Raw genomic sequence first — 20,667 nt, forward strand, 5'->3', positions numbered from 1 at the left:
TAAAGATGGGAGGTAGAAAAGATCTGTTGTTACAAGGAGAGTATAGAAAGAAGTATAATCCTAAAGGGATTATTTTGTTACTTATATCAAAGAAAACCAGGCAAGATAAACCCTGAAAATTGTGTTTAAAAAAACAATGCTAAAGGTTCAACTGTATATACATATCATTCATAGAAGCATAAAGTTTATTCTAATTTAAGATTAGAAAACAAAATCCATATCCTTGGTACACAGCAAATACAAACTTGCCAGGACTGATGGCTTCTTCTAATGCTCTAAGATACTACCAGGAGCCCATGTCTCACTGTAATCACTAGTGCTATCCAAGTTTTCATGGGGCAGTAACCCTACTATACTTACACTATGTAAGATGCATATAAAATCCTGATTCAAAACTCAGGCTTCTTGACATGTTGGCTAATACATTTACAATATTTCAAAGTAAACACCATTCCAAGTTGATTACTAATTAACGTTCAAGCAATTTAAACGTGCATATAAAACTCTCAGGGATATGACAAATATTGAGAATAGAACTGAAAATGTCATGTTACTGTATCAGGAAGAATCTATTTCAGAATCAAGTTCCCAGACCTGAGATGCCTGGTTTTAACCAAACTCCAAGTCCCAGACCTCAGTTTCCAAAAAGAGAGTACTGGAGACATTTGGCAGAGGAGGATGGCAGGTTAGGAATACTGCAGTTGCAGTAGCCTGGTGACCTACATAATTAGTCTAGCTGCCACCAAGTACAGCCTCAAATACAATGCACCCTCTGAGTCCCCACGGCTTGATCATTTCCTCCCATCACATCTCCTTTGGTTTTTATTTCCTTGTCCTAAAGTGGTCTGGTATCTGCAGGATCCATAATACAGATGACCCTTGAACAACATAGTTTGATCAGCGCCAATCTACATACTTGTAGATTTTTTACTGTATGGTACTATAAATGTATTTTCTCATGATTTTTTTATTAACATCTTCTCTAGCTTACTTTATTGTAAAAATACAGTACACATTACATGTAAGACACAAAATATGTGACAATCAGTTGTGTATATTTTCACTAAAGCTTCTAGTCAAACAGGTTATTTGCAGTTAAGTTTTTGGAGAGTCAAAAGTTATATGTGAATTTCCAACTATGTAGGTGTTGGCACCCCTAACCTTTATGGTGTTCAAGGGTCAACTGTATGTTGCTAGAGTTGATCAAGATTGTCATGGGAATTAGGTTAAGCTGAGCATGGACATAAAATTTTCAGTGGCTTAGCTCAGAGGAGGCAAAGTGAAGGCAAATCTTTAAGAACAAAGCGAAAGGAAGTGATGAAGTGCAGGCAAAGCTGTGGGGACTCATTAGAAAAGACTAGAATGGGACAGTCCAGGCAAAAATAGCTCAAGGAAATGGATTTGATATTTCAGGATTATAAAATCTGTAAAGAGTCTCTTGTGATTAGGGCCTAAGGATAAAGCTATGAATGAATTTGGAGAATTCCTCATTGTATTCAACCAGACATCCATACGTCAAATATGTAGACAGATAAATGGCTGATAAATATACTTAAAGGCTGCCAGTATATCCCTCCAATTAACTAAAATTATACAATTATTGTAGTTAACATCTAATCTACTAAGTACTTTTTCTCTGCTTAACCATTCATCTTATTTACTGTTCACAGCAACCGTCTGAGGTAGATATTATCATTCTTTTTTTTTTTTTTTAACAGGTGAGGAAATTAAGGCTTAGAGATAAAATGACTCACCCAAGGTCAAGGTCACATAATTAGAAGCGGTGGGACCAAGTTTTAAACCCAGTCTGAATCCAGAGCTTGTGCTCTGAACATTATGCTATAGTTGCACTTTAAACAAAATAACTGCAAAAAAGCAGGAGCAAAGTTATTTTAAACCAGAGGTTTTCAAACTTGATATAACAGTAGACTCTTCTCCAAATACAATGCTTCTCAGAAGCCAATTTATAAAATAGATAAGGGCTAAGCAAGCTCTTATATTATCTGAGCCCTCAACAGAACTTATCAGACCATATCTCAAACATGACTATTTTCTATCAAGCCATTTGGTTATATAAGTAGTAATACCGCTGTATTATTTAAATGGAGAGAATACTAGATCAGTAGAGATCTGTGCTCCAATAACATGCACTTTAATCAGTTACGTATTTCTAACTCAATGATTTTAATATATTTAAAACCAGTAACTTGCCTAAAATTGTGGTGGTGGTGGTGGGGTGAATGGGAGCAGAGTTTGAAACACTGTGTTCAAATCTATCCACACAAAAAATTTTGTGGAGAAACTACTACCTGTATTAACTTTTGGACATATAGAAAGGAGAAGAGGAGATGGGAATATAATTCTAAAAGTGTTCCAATGCACAACTCTCATATTGGGATTTTTCAGTATAAATAACTTGCTTATCTTCAACTTTGATATTTTAAGAAATGTTAAGAGCAAATAATGAAAATGTTACTTTTCAGTGCACTTTGCTGTTAACAGAGCAATATATTTTAACACAGCAGCAAAAAAATATATTTTAAAAAGCAGCAATCTTACATGTAATGTGTACTGTAACACAGCAGCAAAAGGTTAGACTGATGTTAAATCTGTCAGTGAAGCCAAGTAGGCAAAAACTTTGCTAGTTTACTTGAATCCAGTCAGCTTTAAATTTCCTCATGAATGCTTCAATAGCAGCAGTAAAACTGCTTATTCTGCAGTCACAGCAGCTCTCTGTTGCTGTCTTTAGCAATTTGAATAAAAATAAAAAATAAAATCTTAACCACCCAACTCATGTTTTATGATTTTGTAGAAATGTCCGAGTTTCCTTGTTACATTATTAATGGGAGTATATTAACATTTGTGGTGTGAATTTACTAAAATAAACACCTGTTAGTGTTTTCAAATTAATTGAGGGTTATTGTTTTTCTCAGAAAATCACAAACTAAAACAGTCGAATTTTCTGTGAAACATTTAAAGAAAGGAAGGAAATGGTAGACTGTAGTTTCAATAAACCCTCCCTAGAAATGATAACTTTATTCTAAGCAGTACAAACAACCTCCTATTTGTTTCCATAATAAATACACCTATGAGTTAATAGTGGTTTCTCCTTGTGACGCAGGTGACCGTACCCAGGGACTGAAATTTGGACCCATGTTTCACCTGAAAAGCCGTGTTCTCACTAAAAAATCAGGAAACTGGTGAGGTGATCTGAAGAGTTATTCTAATACATGTTGAAACGCTCTGTGATTCATCCAAAACCTTGTCCAAATTCTTTCCACATTTGGCCAAAACTAAAACCTATGGATTCTAAGTTGTAAAGTATTTTCTCTGGATTACAAATATCAGTCAACCAACCAATTGGTCAATCAATCAACAAAGTCTTGTCTAGGACACAAAGTTCTGTTGGTTGGCTTAGGTAGGGAAGGCCTGAATTTTAGTTCTATAAACTAGGACAAGTTCTGTTAAGTGTGGCTTTATCATCTACAAAATAGGGATTTACAGGTCTTTGCTATTTCACTGAGTTGTCTTGAACAGTGAGATCATTTCTGAAGCTGATTGTAAGCAATTAATGTAAGTTTTATGTTTATCATTAAGCTTATCTTTTCAGAATTCTCTCATTATTCTTAAATTAAAACTGGATAAACTTTAAATGCAATGTTAAGAGATTTAAAACTGAATACAAACACATAAACCTCAGAAAATACATGTCTGAAGAGAGGCCCAAGCATTTGAAATTCTTGTGGCACAAATGGGGAAGCAGAAACCATTCAATTCTAATCCATCCTGAACTTGCATCTCCATTAAAGGTCAGGAAACCAGAACAAAGGTTTTTTTTTTTTTTTTGGGCTTGAGGAACCTATAAAATTTACATATGGAAATACTCAATTGTATGTGTATGTATTCGTGTGTGTGTGTGTGTGTGTGTGTGTGTGTGTGTGAGAGAGAGAGAGAGAGAGAGAGAGAGAGAGAGAGAAAAGGGCTCTTCAAAAAATGGATTGAAGTCATTTGGGTTGGTCTAGAGAATTAATTGTTTTATTCTGCAGTATGACAGGCTTTGAGATTCCTCTATATGGTTTATTTCTAGTGCTGAGAGTATATCATTCTAAATTTAATCAATTAACATTTTGATCATGTGCTTCATTACTGTACTTTTTAAAGTTTCAGAATTAGAAAATATATAATTATTAAAAATCAAAGTTTACAATGATACTTTTTAAAGTAATGAAAAATTACATTTTCATCAACCTTATCTCCTGTCAACTTATTCTCCAGGTGTGTCGCTGTGCAGTGTATATCTTTCCTCTTCTATCCTTTTTACTGTACACAAAAAACAAAACGTTTTACCAAGATATGTTACTGAGACTAAAATTCCACTTTTTTTTTTTAAGATTTTATTTGTTTATTCATAGAGATAGAGAGAGAGAAAGGCAGAGACACAGGCAGAGGGAGAAGCAGGCTCCATGCAGGAAGCCCAATATGGGACCTGACTCGGGGTCTCCAGGATCACACCCTGGGCTGAAGGCAGGGGCTCAACCGCTGAGCCACCCGGGCTGCCCCCACTTGTTTTAAGAGCTTAGCCACTCTTCCTTGGCTGGCCCTATAGTGAGGACAACTATAGGGCCTCCAGTATATCTTGTCATGTTTCTGGAGCTCCTATACCTAACCTGCTTTGCTAACCAATCTGTCTACTCTTCCACCCGTCACTCTCAGACTTCTCTTTCTTCAGCCCTGATGAGAGTCACTACATCCTACACCCCTTCCTTCTTCTCAACAATTACTCTTATTTATCTATGCATTTATAAAGAATTTTACTTTTCCCCCTAATTCTCACACTGTTTTTACTTGCATATGGACTAACTGCAGTGTGTAAACCAATACATCAAGATATTGCATGTTAATGTGAGGGTAAGCATGTTACACATTAAGGTGATAGGGTATAAACACAGAATTTTGTGTATACTTTCTACAACTTATTTTCAGTATGATGATCATCTTACTTCTTCTTTGCTACTAAACTTTTCCCATTGTCTATTCATTCTTATGGTTCCCTTCCTGAAAAATATTAAGAAAACTCTTTTAGTATATTACTGCTTGAACACAGTGCTATATTATCTGCAGAAACTAAAGATTTAAGAACATACTAAGTCAACAAAATAATAAGAGGGTTTTTTTTTTTTGGTGGTGGTGGTGGCGCAATACAAAGAATTCTCAGCAACAAATAAGCACATTTATGAATACATAAAAATTTTAAAATATTGAATAAATAAATGCTTGTATCAATTACCCTAATTTCTGAGACTATTTCAAATGAAACAATCTAGGGAATTATTATTTATAAGAAGGAAGTTAAATGTAAAAGGTCTTACGGTGATGACTCCAGAACGATGCTATTAGCTTGTGTTGAAGATGGAGATCTGTGATTTACAAATACTTCGCTTGGGGAAGTATGAACAACATGGTCTACCAAATGACCAACTGAAGACGGACGTAACCGGGTTCCCTCTTGTGTGAATGCAGAATTTCGACTACATGAAGAGGAAGAAAAATTGAATGAAAATGGGCTTTAAATAATTTTTTCTAGTTTCTTACTTATATGATTACATTAGAAAGTGGGTATGTGTTTTAAGACTAAACAACATTGACCAAGCAAAATCTCTGACAAAAACAGTATGATGCAAATAGAAAGAATACCTAATGGGAAGTCCAAGATCCAAACTACAGTCAGTGATCTGCCACAGGGTTTTATCTCTTTAATCTATTATCTCTACCAACCTTAATGTCTGAAGGTTTTAGTCACTACAACTTTATGTCTTAATCGGCATTTACAGGATTACAGCAATTTATACTTCATTTTATTGCATTTTGCTTTATTGCTTTTTTTTTTTTAAGATTTTTTTTAGAGAGAGAGAAAGAGAGAGAGAACATGAGCAGGTAGAAGGGCAGAAGGAAAGAATCTCAAGCAGACTCCTCTCTGAGTGCACAGCCTGATGCAGGCTCGATCCAACAATGCCAAGATCATGACCTGAGCTGAAATCAAGAGTCAGACACTCAACTGACTGAGCCACCCAGGAGCCCCTCTTAAAAAAAAAAAAAAAAAAAAAAAGTATTGAAGGGTCCCAGTAACTGTGGGGAGGAGCAAGTCTATTGATGCCATTTCTCTAACAGCATTTGCTCACTTCATGTCTCTGTTACATTTGGGTAGTTCTTGCATTATTTCAAACTTTATAATTATTATTTTTGTTACAGTAATCTGTGATTAGTGATTATGACTTGCTGAAAGCTTAGATGATGGTTAGCATTTTTTAAAATATGCACACTGGTTTTTTGCACATATTGCACATTTAATGGGATATTGTAGGGTATAAATATAACTTCTATATATAACTAAAAAACAAAAAGATTCACTGATTTGCTTCACTGCAGTGGTTGAACCAAATCTGCAATACTTCCAAGGTATGCCTATATAAAATAATGAATATATGAATAAATAATTCAGAAATATCTCTGGTCTGTGTTTGTTTTTAGTCCTTACAAAAGTTTTTATTTACAGGAGTTTTTAAAATTCTTAAAAATAAATAATGAATAACACATTTCCATCTTTATAAGCGACAGTCACATGAACTATTATTATCATTACTATTATTAATTATGACAGCTAACATTTGAACACTTATGTGTGAGGCATTGTTCTAAGCATTTTATATATTGCTTCATTTAACCTTTATAACAATACTACAAGAAAGACACTGCTATTGTAATTTTGTAGATGAGGAAAATGGAACAAAGAGATTAATTAACTTGTTCAAACTTAGGGACGCCTGGTGACTCAGCAGTTGAGTGTCTGCCTTTGGCTCAGGGCATGATCCCGCGTTCCCGGGATCAGGTCCCACATCGGGCTCCCTGCATGGAGGCTGCTTCTTCCTCTGCCTCTCTTTCTCTCCGTGTCTCTCATGAATAAATATATAAAATCATTAAAACAAAAACAAAGTTCAAACTTACAGTGACTCCAGGGCCCATGCTCTTAACCATCATACTGTACTGTCTCAGTAGAACTGAGGAAAAAACCAACTTTTTTAGATCCTATCTAAAATTGTTTCATTATCTAGGAAGCTTAATCAAAGCTACTGCTAACTAATTAACTCAATCATCTTTCCTGTGTCTTCTATAATTTGCTAAAATTGTTTAGTGGTACTAGTAACAAATGGAGACATGGCTGGATGGAAAATGAACCAAAAAGATGGTTATGGATTTTCTTCAAATTGTTGATTAGCTTCTGAATATATGGTAATATTTTATTTAAAAAGATGATTTAGCAATCTGCAATTAGTAAGAGAAAAACTTTTGAGTCTTATCTTTTTTAGCAGCTAGGAAGACATGCAGGTAAGGAGCTAATATTCTCTGAACGAAACTTTACTTTTAATATGGTAGATGTTTATTCTTGGGCTGACAAACACCCACGGGTGACAAAATTTTTAGAATTTAGTACAGGGGTGCCTGGGTGGCTCAGTTCATTGGGCATGTGACTCTTGATTTCAGCTTAGGTTGTGATCTTGGGGTTGTGGGATCGAGCCTCGTGTCAGGCTCTGCACTCAGTGCTGAGTCTGCTTGTCCCTTTCCCTCTGTTCCTCCCCACACTGTGCTCTCTAAAATAAATAAGTAACATCTTTATTACAAAGCAGAATTTAGTATACACTTAGTGGATATTATTGTGTTTAAAACATTTCTAAAGTTAGACTTCTTTAAATATAACATTTCACACCAAAATTCAAATATTTTGTATTCAACCTTTTGGTTAAACAAAATCTATGAACACACTGATATCTGTTTATCATTACCTAGGTATGCACATATATTACACACATTTGTTAGCACATTATAAAATTAAAATCTTCAGCCAGTACAAGTTGATTATAATATTTTTATTTATACCAAAGCATACAGTTTTTGTGAGAAATACTAGGATAAAGTATATAAACAGTAAATGGTGGTAACATAGGCTTCTTAGTGAAAATATGGCTCAGCTTGTGGGAATTTACATTGGAAACCCCTTTTTCCAGACCACAGAAAGTGGTGGAACAGCTTAGGTAAGAATCACAAACATTGAGCATTTTCAAACAATATATGCTTCCCTAGAAATTCTGTTGGAGAGCTGCATGAAAAAAGGATTATGTAAATAATGACCTCATTTCCAGATTTTAAGTCTACTAACTGATCTTGATATAATGGTTAGAGACCCATACTGTACAGGAAAGTGTGCTTCCATGTTCAATGTTCTGCTCTCTCATTCACTAAGACTTTTCCATGCCACTAATGCAGTAAGCTGCAGGCTCTGAGGAAATAATGCTCTGGAGCAAAAAAAGTCACACTTCACTAAAATATTTAAATGTAAAGATTTACCTATTTCAATCTTCAGGCAAATCTACAGTAAATTTGTACTTACTGATTAGGAGTTCCAGGTGGAGACCGTGATGGAAGGCTTTGTGTTTCTAACCTGTCATCAGATAATGAATTTCTGCTTACTACTTCCCAATCCATTAATTTCCGTGCCAAGGGCTTACTTGGGGATCTGCAGAAATAATTTGGTAAGTAAACATTTTTATTTTTATACCTCCAACTATAAACCAAATCTCAGAATTTGACTTAGATCATATTCTATTTTTTTTAGATTTATTTATTTATTTATTTTTTTTTTTTTTATTCATTCATTCATTCATTCATGAGAGACATACAGAGAGAGGTAGACACATAGAAAGAGGGAGGAGAAGCAGGTTCCATGCAAGGAGCCTGATGTGGGACTCTGGGATCACAACCTGAGACAAAGGCAGACGCTCAACCACTGAGCTGCCCAGGTGCCCCTCTATGTTTAGTATCATAATTTACCAGTACAATGTATGACCCTAGGTCCTTCCCTTCCTGAGTTTTATGATTTATGAGTATCTAAATTTTCAGTGCAATTTTTAGTTTATTGATTTCATTAAGCCATAAGTAAGTTAAATTACTTATGAATTGAAACCACACAAGGACCCCATCATTTCAGGTATTCACAGCCAAAACCTTTTGTAGTTTGGCTTAATGACATCTCCTTAATTTAAGAACATCTAACATTTCCTAAAAGAGATATAATGCTATTGATTAAAAAAAGGCACTGGCTCGGATTTCATTTTTCATAAATGAATTCAAAGTAACATAAGCATGAACATTTTCCTATTTCCCATTACCCTAAGTTTAAATTATAGGGTTTTCCTACTTGAAGACAATCAGGACACAATTTAGCCCAACCTCCCAAAATTGCTGTGCAAACTAATATTCCTATTAGTCACAATAAGATGGAAAAAAGTATATCATGTATTTGATTTTTAAAATGAAGATTAAAAGAAACCTTAATATTTATTGCTCTTCTATTAATGCTAATTTTCAAAGTTAATAAGCTTTTCATTTTCATATATTAGACTATGAAATGTAAATTATAGGAGTTCATAACCATAGTTAGAAGATCAACTACTTTCGTTTTCAAAGAGGGAGAAAATTCTATGAAGGAGGAAAAAATCCAGTTATACTCACCCAGTATAGAGACTCAGAATACTTTACTGTTGTTAATAAATTAAACATGGCTGGAAATGCTTTGTATTTAAAACTAAATTTCAAGTTTTTATTAACAGCTTTAACCTCAGAGACCCACCCACTCAAGCTTGCTGTCTATGTTTCCTGTTGAATGTGGAAATTTCAGAGAAAAAAATACCACACTTCATCAGTGTGTTTGCAATGTGGTAAATGTAGCTTCTGACCATGGTACTTTATTTTTCTGTTGCATATGAAGATTCTTTTGCTTTCTTCTTAGATTTCATATGACAATTGAAAAAAGTATGAAAGCAATTCAAAGAAAAATAACTAATTTATTATTGTTGAAAAAATGACCTTACATGGAAACTCTAAGGAGAAATCTTTTCTCCAACTAAAATTCTAAGAAGTGGACAAAACGTCTAGAATTCTCTAATAATTTAACAGAATAATTTAACAATTGCTAAAACTATTAGAGTATTTTGGTAGATACGCATCAGATCACCACAATAAGATTGTCATATATTATAAAAACCACCTCAGAGAAGCTTCAGTCTTTTGGAGGGGGCAGAATCATTAAAACAGTACCATTAAATAAAACTTTGTCCCTGTGATGACCTCTTTTTCAAAGGATTCATAGAATTCTGCATAACAAAAGAAATGGGACAGTTACTTGGGGCTTCTCATATTGGAACTTTAGCCTTACTAAATAATGCGTATTTGTTTTATAAAATAATCTTTTAAATGATTTCTCACTTTAATAATGCACATACAAAATGAAGAACTAAGATGCAGGTATAACTGCATATTTCTCGTGGTCACATATGATCAAAATATTAAAACATTAACACTTATTTGAAAAATCATTTGCGGGACGCCTAAGTGGCTCAGAGGTGGAGTGTCTGCCTTTGGCTCAGGGCGTGATCCTGGAGTCCCAGGATTGAGTCCCACATCGGGCTCCCTGCATGGAGCCTGCTTTCCTCTCTGGCTATGTCTCTGCCTCTCTCTCTGTGTGTCTCTCATGAATAAATAAAGAAAATCTTTAAAAAAAGTCATTTGCATGTCATATTAGCATTAATACATAAATACATCTATAAGGTGGTATTCATATTAGGATATAGTACAGTGGAACTTATTAAAATCATGTTCACCATTTTTATAAATATCAAGAAAAAATTTAACCTTTTTGTTAGGTAAAGAAGGAAAAAGAGAAGAATTTTGTTAGGTGTATTTTTAAAAGAAAAGAATCAGAAAAGTATTTTGATTTTAACAAGTCTGAAAAAAATGGTTCAAATAAGGTATAGTACTAAGAACTAGAATACTTTTAAATTAAAAGAACAAAGTTAAGAGGAAGTAATTATTTCATTCTTAAGAAATTTTAAGGAAAAGAATTTTAAAGACATTTTCTGTACATCTTATCTTCCTACAGGTGCTTAGTACTTTATAACTAGAAACAAGGGTACCTAATACTATAAGAGGAAGGGTCTGAATAATTTCAGTAGCCATGTCTATTAGAGTAGGCATCTTGGTTCTTACTTTCTTCTTTCCTCCTTTCCCAAATAACCAAAAATATGATGCTAAGATTTATATTTAATAAAGAAATGACAATATTCCCCTCATAAATCTACAAGCAAGACATAATAAATCAAACTCAAAACTTTGAACAAATGTTGAGAAGAATTACATCATTCAAATTCAAGTAAATTTATCGCAAAATGCTATCTAGGCCTGACCAGATCTATTCTGTAGAGATTAAAAGTGTGGGTAAGAACTGGGAGGCCTGCGTGAGAATCCTGCTAGAACCCTTCTCAGTTAAATTATTCAAACATGCTGTTCTCAGTTTTCTAATCTATAATGGAATTTACCTCACTGAATTATGGGGATTGTGAGATCATCCACAAAAATTGCCTGGCATAGATAAATACAAAATAAACTTTAGCCACTATTAGATTAACTGGCTACCTTACATCCATTCATATCCCTGTACAGGTGATTCCATCACAGCAGCCAGAGCAGTCCCCTATTCTCATACTTTTATTGTGGAACATTTCAAACATAAACAAAATTAGAGAACACTTTAATAAACACTACACGCAGATTCCAGGTTCAGTGATCATCATCTTGGTCAATCTTGCTTCTTCCCTACCACTTACTTGAACACTCTCACCCCAATTATTCTGAAACAAATCATGGTATTTGTAAATATTTCAGTTCACCACTGTAAAACGTGATAACTCTGCCAGGTTGTTAAAAATTCAAGTCAGTTTATATCCCTTCCAGTGGGGGCTCTCAGCCCTTAAATCCAAAGTCCTCACCGTTTCTAATATGAGGAAGATAGGTTACTACCTATCTTCCTCTCTACTTTCTGTACCATGGTCTTGCTCTCTCTCTCTCTGGTCCATTACTGGCCTGCCTACTTGTCCTCAAACATGAAAAGCAGACTCCAGCTCTAAGGTGTTACACTGGCTCAATCCTTTACTTTTACCTGTTGCGCCAATCACAATTTAAACTCCATGGGACTAAGATGTGTATTTTGTTCTTCTCTGTATTTCCAAGGCCTGACACAATCCTTAGTAGAGTAGGTCTTCGATAGATATTTGCTGCCACCAAATTGGTCACTCTTTCTCCTTTCATTTATTGGATACTCCTGTTTGATTGTTGCTCAGGCATCTCAAACTAGACCTGTGCCAGTTTAACTCTTTTTTCCCATTACAACTTGTTCTCTTTCCTGTATCCTCTTGTCCATTTTATGTCACTCAAATCTAATGGTCTTTCCAGATATTTCTATCTCTAACACACATTCATCTAATTGATTAATAACTTCTGTTAGTTCCACCTACAAAATGTTGCCCAAATCTGTTCCCTAAACTCCATTCTGTCATCTATGTTTTAATTCAGGCCTTCATTATTTTCACTTGGATTACTGCAGTAACCTTCTAATTGGTTGCTCAGTACCGAGTCCTTACTTCTAACCCATTCTCCATTAACTGCTCATAAACCTATTTTCTAAAACAAATCTGATCATATCATTTCACTTGTCAAAAAGCAAATTGGCTATAAACAGCTCCTAAAGGGATCCCTGGGTGGTGCAGCGGTTTGGCGCCTGCCTTTGGCCCAGGGCGCGATCCTGGAGACCCGGGATCGAATCCCACGTTGGGCTCCCAGTGCATGGAGCCTGCTTCTCCCTCTGCCTGTGTCTCTGCCTCTCTCTCTCTCTGTGTGTGAGTATCATAAATAAATAAATTAATTAATTAAAAAAAAATAAACAGCTCCTAAAAATATGAAGATAACTAAATGGTACCCCCAAAACCTTATTTCTTAACAATGTAATTTAAAAAAATAAGGAAGTGGAATGAATAATGTATGAAATTAATCATTATGTTTTTCAAAGATGTCTAAAAAATGAAGGAGATAAAAATGTTACAAAATGTTACATTATAATCATTCAGCCTGGTCAGAACTATAATGCTTGGCACAGGGTTTATTAATTTCACTCACATCAACAGCAAAAAAAAAAAAAAAAAAAAAAACCCAAAAAACAAAAACAAAAACAAAACAAAACAAAACAAAAAAACCCCAGGAATGAATAAAACTAAACAGATTATTTCATTACTCCCTCAACATAATTTACTGTTTAATTAAATAAAGGGTCAAGTGATAATCCTGTAATCACATTTGTAAAAATGTAAGCCAAAGTCCTCACCATTTTTAATAGTAATTTTAATCTTTTAAGAACAATTCAGACACTGACATAGATGCAGCTTACCTTGCAAATACCCTGTCTTTATTTGCTTTTTCTTTGCCATACTGAACTGACTGGACTTCAGTTCTTCCACTGAAATACATAAACATGCACAATAATAAAAACTTAGAACTCTAAGATAAAATAACAGCATGTAAGATGATTGTACTATAACTCTATAAGAGACAAATTTCTAGCAGAGAAAAGGGGATGGAGGATAAGAAGGAAAGATTGTACTCAATTCCAGTTCTACCTTCATGGATGAAGCTTATCTATGGCTCTTCCTTTAATGAATAAAGATGTGTTCATAGACACTTCATTTTTTTTAGATACTTCTTTACTGGAGAATGACTACCACCCTCATCCCATAGGTTGGGCCTGTGGTTTAGCTATTGTCTCTAGTATCCCCTTGATGAAAGGCCTGAAACATAAGGAATCTTAAAGAACTGCTCTTTCCTTGGGCTTTTCTTCCTTGTCTAATGGTAATCATCAAGAAATGAAGACAAGTTATAGCCTCAAATCCTTCCTTGTCCAGACACAGGCAACTCCAGACTTTTGTATACAGGAAGGAACAAAGGACAGAAATATGGTTGTGAGTTGGACACCATCGGTGATTTGTCTTGAAGCCAATCTGTCTAGCAAGCGCATAGTTTATGCATGAAAACTGAGCCTCCTCTGTGGTAGACCAGTATATTCAGACCAAATCTGTTACTAAAAACTTGGTTCTCAGAGAATTTGCTACTTAACATATCACATTATTTCAGTGTGAACAGACATAAATGTCTAGTATATCAAATATGTATTTTTATATTTATATTTGTAGATAGATATCTGATTCATGTAAAAGTAGCCAAATACAGGTTTCCAAAGCAAAGCCAACAATTTTAAGATCATCTTCCATGGATTAGTATAGATAAATGTGAACAGAAATGGTCTGTTGAAGTCTTAATGGAAAAGTCAGAAACCATGATTTTTTTTTTAATTTTTATTTATTTATGATAGTCAGAGAGAGAGAGAGAGAGGCAGAGACACAGGCAGAGGGAGAAGCAGGCTCCATGCACCGGGAGCCCGATGTGGGATTCGATCCCGGGTCTCCAGGATTGCGCCCTGGGCCAAAGGCAGGCGCCAAACCGCTGCGCCACCCAGGGATCCCAGAAACCATGATTTTTAAACCTACGTATGTTGAAGTTTTAAAACATATTTCCTTTAAAGATAAACTATATTTGCAATTGTCAACAAGGTAACAAACTGAGGTTCACTATTGTTTTGTATTTCCATATTAGAACAATGATTTTTATTTTTTTTAAAGATTTATTTATTCATAAGAGACAGAGAGAGACAGAGAGAGAGAGAGAAAAAGAGAGGTAGAGACATAGGCAGAGGGAGAAGCAGGCTCCATGTAGGGAACCTGACGTGGGACGTGATCCCAGGACTCCAGGATCATGCCCTGGGATGAAGGCGGTGCTAAACCACTGAGCCACCCAGGCTGCCCTAAAACAATGATTTTAATCCCTTCAATATTATGGAAGAGAGAGAATAAAGGTATGTGAGTAAGTTGTTGGAAGAAGTAATAAATCTTCTGATATTCTGAATTTCATCTCTCAGTCTAAATAATATACCAAAATTTTGAAGTCTTACAAAAGTTCTAGTATTTCCAAAGATTGATTATGAGCAAAAAAATATTTATTTCATGTGTACCCAATAGGGATCAAGGACCATATCCAGAGAAACATTTGTTTTGCTGCCACTCCTATCTCGGTTACAAGATTATTAATCATTTTGATTAAAAAAGTGCTTTGAATATATTTTAAAAGTACTTAAGGACTACAAACATAAAACTTCATTGTTAAGAGTTATAAAAGCTATAAACATAGGGAGGATCCCTGGGTGGCACAGCGGTTTGGCGCCTGCCTTTGGCCCAGGGCGTGATCCTGGAGACCGGGGATCAAATCCCATGTCGGGCTCCCGGTGCATGGGGCCTGCTTCTCCCTCTGCCTGTGTCTCTGCCTCTCTCTCTCTCTGAGTGACTATCATAAAAAAAAAAAAGCTATAAACATATATGGTTTACTTATATAAACTAATTAACATTAACTAAGCTGTCACAGGCCTGAATCCTCTTCCTGTGCTCTGCTAAGTTTTGTAGGAGGCTTGCTAGTCAATAAACTCTATTTTTTAGGTTCCTTTGTGAGTTGGCTGTTAGGTTCTACTTTTTTTCTGGTGGGAGATCAGAAAGTAGAGCAAAACAAAAGAAGGAGATTGTCAGATGCAGGTGGCTGCTGTAACAATATAGTAGGAAGAGAACGTTGGGAGAAACAGCACCTTGTGGATGGTATGTAACATCCCTGATCAAAGTAGCACCTCTCGGGCAGATCCAGAACCAACTGGGTCGGTAGCTCTAAGGCTACCAATTATTTTTTTTTAATATTTTATTTATTTATTTGACAGGGAGAGAGAGAGCACAAGCAGGGAGAGTAGCAGGCAGAGGGAGAGGGAGAAGCAGGTTCCACACTGAGCAGAGAGCCTGATGCGATGTGGGGCTCCATTCTAGTGTCTTGGAATCAAGGTCTGAGACAAAGGCAAATGCTTAACCGACTGAGCCACGCAGGTACCCCAAAGGTTTATGTTTCATATTATCCATAATATTGTTCTTTAGGACTTCAATATTATTATTAGAACAAAATGCAAAACTGTACCATAATCTATGAACGCCAAAATCTGACGGTAAGATACTTATTTTTAGAACAATAAGAAAAAGACAATTGGTAAAAGAATACATGCTAATTATAACTAATTTCAGCAATACAGAAAAGCATAAGAAAAAGATGTCTTTAAAATCCCAAATTAAAAAATATTAAATTAAAAAACAATGAAAACCCCAAATTTAGCCAGTCTTAAGGAAGAATCTCTATTATGAGCAAGTAAAAATCATTCTAAAACTCTATATATAGAAAATGCTACAAATAAGAAACATAACTCTATTAACAGAATGATTATGCTATATATCCCACTTTTAGTGAAAACATTATTAAACTCATTTCCCTTGAACTAAAAGAAAGAAACGACTGTCATTCATATATAAAGGATGAAAAAAGATTAGAAAAACTTCAAGGAGTTGGTGTTATTAATATTTAATTTTTGTTAATATGGATTCTCATACTTCCACTAGTCCCTTGCTTCCTTTTCTTAGTTATATAGCTATTTTTACTTTATCAAAGTTTATAGCATTTTAATTCTATTCTATAAATTAATTCTGACAGTTGTCAAGGATCAGTTATCTATATTTAAAGGATTTAACCTTATTCTTAGTTCTTTTTTTTTTAATTCTTAGTTCTTTTACCAAGATTCTTCTTGAGTCATGTTGACTTCTCTCTCAGATGGCTTAATTTTCTTAAAACAATTTTTTTTCTGGGTGCCTGGCTGGCTTGGTCAGTAAGAATGTGACTTTTGATCTCAGAGTTGTGAGTTAGAGCCCCACACTGGGTACAAGAGGTCACCTAAACACGAAATCTTAAAAAAGAATTTTTTTCGTAGATGGGCTCAGAGATGTTGCCTTGATAATATCTAGAGGCAGACTTGAATGGCATACTGGGCAAGTTTAATATTTTTCACTTTTTTTCGTTAGGACTTGGTGGCTCACGTTATTATTACAAAGAATATCATAAACTTTATGCCAAAAAAATTCCTCAGTACTTAGAGGAAGGAGATAAATTGTTTGAAAAACATGAACTACCAAAGCTCACTAAGAAAAGAAAGAAAACCTAAACTGCTTTATTTGTATTAAAGAATTTGAATGTGTTGTTCAAAAACTTCCTATAAACAAAACTTCTGCCCTGGATGGATTAGTTGGTAGGTTCTGCCAAACATTTTAAAAAGAAAGGACATCATTACTACAGAAACTTTTCTAGAAAAATGAAAATGAGTGAATACTTCTCTATTCATCCAGTGAAGCCAAAATTACCCTGACACTAAAACCTGGCAATGATATTACAAGAAAATAAAACTGTAGAGCAATATCCTTCGTGAACAAAAATGCAAAAATCCTAAACAAAAATTTGGTAAACTGAATTAAAAAAACAGAAAAGGGATAATAGGTCATGATCAAATGGGATTTATCCTAGGAATATTGGGGTGGTGATTAGTACTTAAAACTCAATGTAATTCAACATGCAAACAAATTAAAAGAAAACCACATAATCTTTGTAACACCTGCAGAAAAAGCATTTGACAAAAACCAATATCCAATCCTAACAAAAGCTTCAGGGAGATGTAGAAGGAATTTCCTCAACATGCATTATATACAGCATCTATGAAGAGCCTACAACTAATACAATACTCAATAGTAAAAGATTAATATCTTCCCCCCACCCCAAGATAAAGAAAAGACAAGGATATTTATTCTCACCACTTCTATTCAGCACTGTACAGGAGGTTCTAGCTGGGGGAATAAGGAAAGAAAAAGAAATAAAAAGTATCAGAATGGAAAGGAAGAATTAAAACTGTCTTTATCGTCTAGGTAGAAAATCTGTTGGAAGCTACAAAAAAGATCCTAGAATAAGCGAGGCAAGCAAGGTGTCACTATTGAAATAAAATCAACATAAAAAAAATCATTTGTATTTGTTTCATGGTAAACAATCTCGAATTGAAATTTTAAAAGACCTCAAAAAATTAAGGATAAATTTAGCAAAGACCTGTGAAATTTGTGAAAGATCTATATGCTAAAAAACTATAAACAACAAAGAAAGAAAAGACAAATAGATAAAAGATGTACTTGTTTCATGAGTTTGAAAACTCAGTGTTTTTAAGATGTCAATGCTCCTGAAATTTATCTATAGTTTCAGCACAATCCCAATTAAAATCCAAGAAGTGGTTTTTGTTTTGGCTTTTTTCTTGAAAGAAAGAGAGAGTACACACAAGTGGCAAGGTGGAGGGGGTGGGCAGAGGGAGGGGGACAAAGAGAATCTCAAGCATGCTCCATGCCCAGCACAGAGCCCCAAGTGGGGCTCCATCCCACAACCCAGATATCATGACCTAAGTTGAGATCAAGAGTCACCAGGTGCTCCCCCTTAAGAAGTCTTTTTCTGTAGAAATAAGTCAGCTAGTTCTAAAGTTCAGATGAAAATGCGAAGAATCTAAAACATTTGAAAACAACTTTAAAAAAGAACAAAGTTGGAGGACTATTACACTCTAAGACTTACTATAAATAAATCCAAAAACAAGTCCACACAAATGCTGATAACTTATTTTCAAGAAAGGGGCAAAGGCAATTCAGTGGAGAAAGAAAGGGTGATCTTTGCAAAAATTAATGCTGAAACAACTGGCTACCCATATGCAAAAAAATGAACTTCATATACTTTTTGAATGTACTTCATATCATATGCAAACATTATTTCCACGTGGATCACATATCTAAGTGTAAGAAGTAAAACTATAAAACTCTTAAAAGAAAACAGAGGAATAAATCTTTTCAGCTTTGGGATAGGCAAAGATTTTAGATTTGACACCAAAAGAAAGATCCATGAAAGAATAGTAAATTAAATTTCATCAAAATTGTGTACTCTTCAGAAGAGGTTTGGATGAAAATGCAATGGAACTGGAACTCTCAAGGCTGGTGAGTACACAGAATTGTAAAAACTGCTCTGAAAAAATGATTGGCAGTTTCTTGCTTGCAAAGTTAAACATATATCTACCATGTGATCTGGCCATTCCACTCACAGGTATTTAACAAGGGAAGTTAAACCATATAAATACTATGAATGCTCACAGCAGCTTTATTTGAAACAGCCAAAACCTGGAAACAACCCAAGTGGGGAAACAATTAACACTTAATATTCATAAGCAAGTGAACAGATAACAAATTGTGACACACCTATACAGTGGAATAATACTCCACAGAAGAGAAATGAACCACTGAAATGCAACAACATGGATGAATTTCAGAACGATTATGCAAAGTGAAAAGAGGCTGTATGTACTAAAGAGTATGTAACATATATGCTTCAATTTACATAAAATCCTATAAAATGCAAACCAATTTGTAGGGACAGAAAGCAGATCAGTGGTGGCACAGGGACAAAGAAGGGTGGAAGAAAAGAGGTTACAGAGGAGAGTATAAGGAGAAAACAGGGGCAGCCCGCGTGGCTTGGCAGTTTAGTACCGCCTTTAGTCCGGGATGTGATTGTGGAGACCCAGGATCGAGTCCTACGTCAGGCTCCCTGCATGGAGCCTGCTTCTCCCTCTGCCTGTGTCTCTGCCTCTCTGCCTCTCTGTCTCTCTCTCTCTGTCTCATGAATAAATAAAATCTTTAAAAAAAAAAAAAGGCAAAAACAGGGGAGGATATGCTTGCTATCCTGATACGGGGATGGATTTGAGGATGCAAATACACCTCCAAACATCAAATTTTAGATGCTAAATATGGTACACAAATTATACCTTAATAAAGCTGTTAAAAAGCATAAAATGTGCCAGTACTGGGCCCATATTCCCACAAGGGCAGTAATAGCTTGAATGGTAAGTTACTGCTCCTCACTTTACCATTATTTTTTTCTTAGATTGTTCTTTAGCTTGTTTTTATTAACATCTGTGGTTGAAATTTCATTGTTTCGGTGATTTTTTTCCTCAGATTGGTTTCTTTAACTGTTTTTTGTACTTACTATCATGACTAGATTTTGTTTGCTGTGGTATACTTTGGGTAAACTCCTTGATACTTTTCTCATCGTGTCTGACATCCGTCTGAACTATAGCTGAAAGCAGGTTATTACATTCTATGCATTTCTTTGTTGTCTAAGAGAAATGGTATGTGTACATTTATGTGTAAGTCATATTTTCAAGGACAGAGGGAAGGAAGAATTATGCTAAAGATAGTGTACTCCTTGGATAATAACCCTGAGGGTCACTTAATTAGTAATTAAGTTCACTAACAGACTGCTATTATGGTCTACGTTATTTTCTCAATGGAAATTTCTTCTAACCCTACTGAGATTTATATAAGACTTTTTAAATTTTTTTCTTGACTTTCACCAGTGATCTAATACTTGTACTCTCAGTCAGTCTGTCCGTCCATCAGTCCATCCATCGAAGTATATGCTTCACACCTGGCATGGAGTCCAAAGCAGGCCTTGAACTCACAATTCTGAGATTAAGACCTGAGCTGGGATCAAGAGTCAGATGCTTAACAGACTGAACCACCTAGGTGTCCCATCAGTCTATTTATTTTTAAATTTGTGATTACCATCACCTTACTTTCCTCAAAATTGCTTTTAGGAAGGTTACAGAAGAATTACACATGACATCACTTAAGAATCTGCTGTGGCATTTTTGCTGTTAAAAGTTTCCTAATTCGGGATCCCTGGGTGGCGCAGCGGTTT

General features: G+C 35.0%; 1 protein-coding gene across 13 annotated transcripts in view; it reads right to left on the reverse strand.

The window, feature by feature from the left end:
- The window catches only part of PTPN4 (protein tyrosine phosphatase non-receptor type 4), a 208,998-nt gene that overhangs the window by 38,019 nt on the left and 150,312 nt on the right, over positions 1-20,667 (reverse strand). For all 13 annotated transcript variants that reach the window (XM_038564936.1, XM_038564934.1, XM_038564933.1 and 10 more), the window contains 3 exons: positions 13,328-13,396; positions 8,444-8,569; positions 5,370-5,528 (listed from right to left, as the gene is read on the reverse strand). In XM_038564936.1, coding sequence (XP_038420864.1) covers positions 5,370-5,528; positions 8,444-8,569; positions 13,328-13,396 — 354 coding nt within the window. The remainder of the gene's footprint in view (positions 1-5,369; positions 5,529-8,443; positions 8,570-13,327; positions 13,397-20,667) is intronic.

This window comes from Canis lupus, chromosome 19, assembly GCF_011100685.1.
Source record: "Canis lupus familiaris isolate Mischka breed German Shepherd chromosome 19, alternate assembly UU_Cfam_GSD_1.0, whole genome shotgun sequence".
In the NCBI taxonomy this organism is placed as follows: domain Eukaryota; kingdom Metazoa; phylum Chordata; class Mammalia; order Carnivora; family Canidae; genus Canis; species Canis lupus.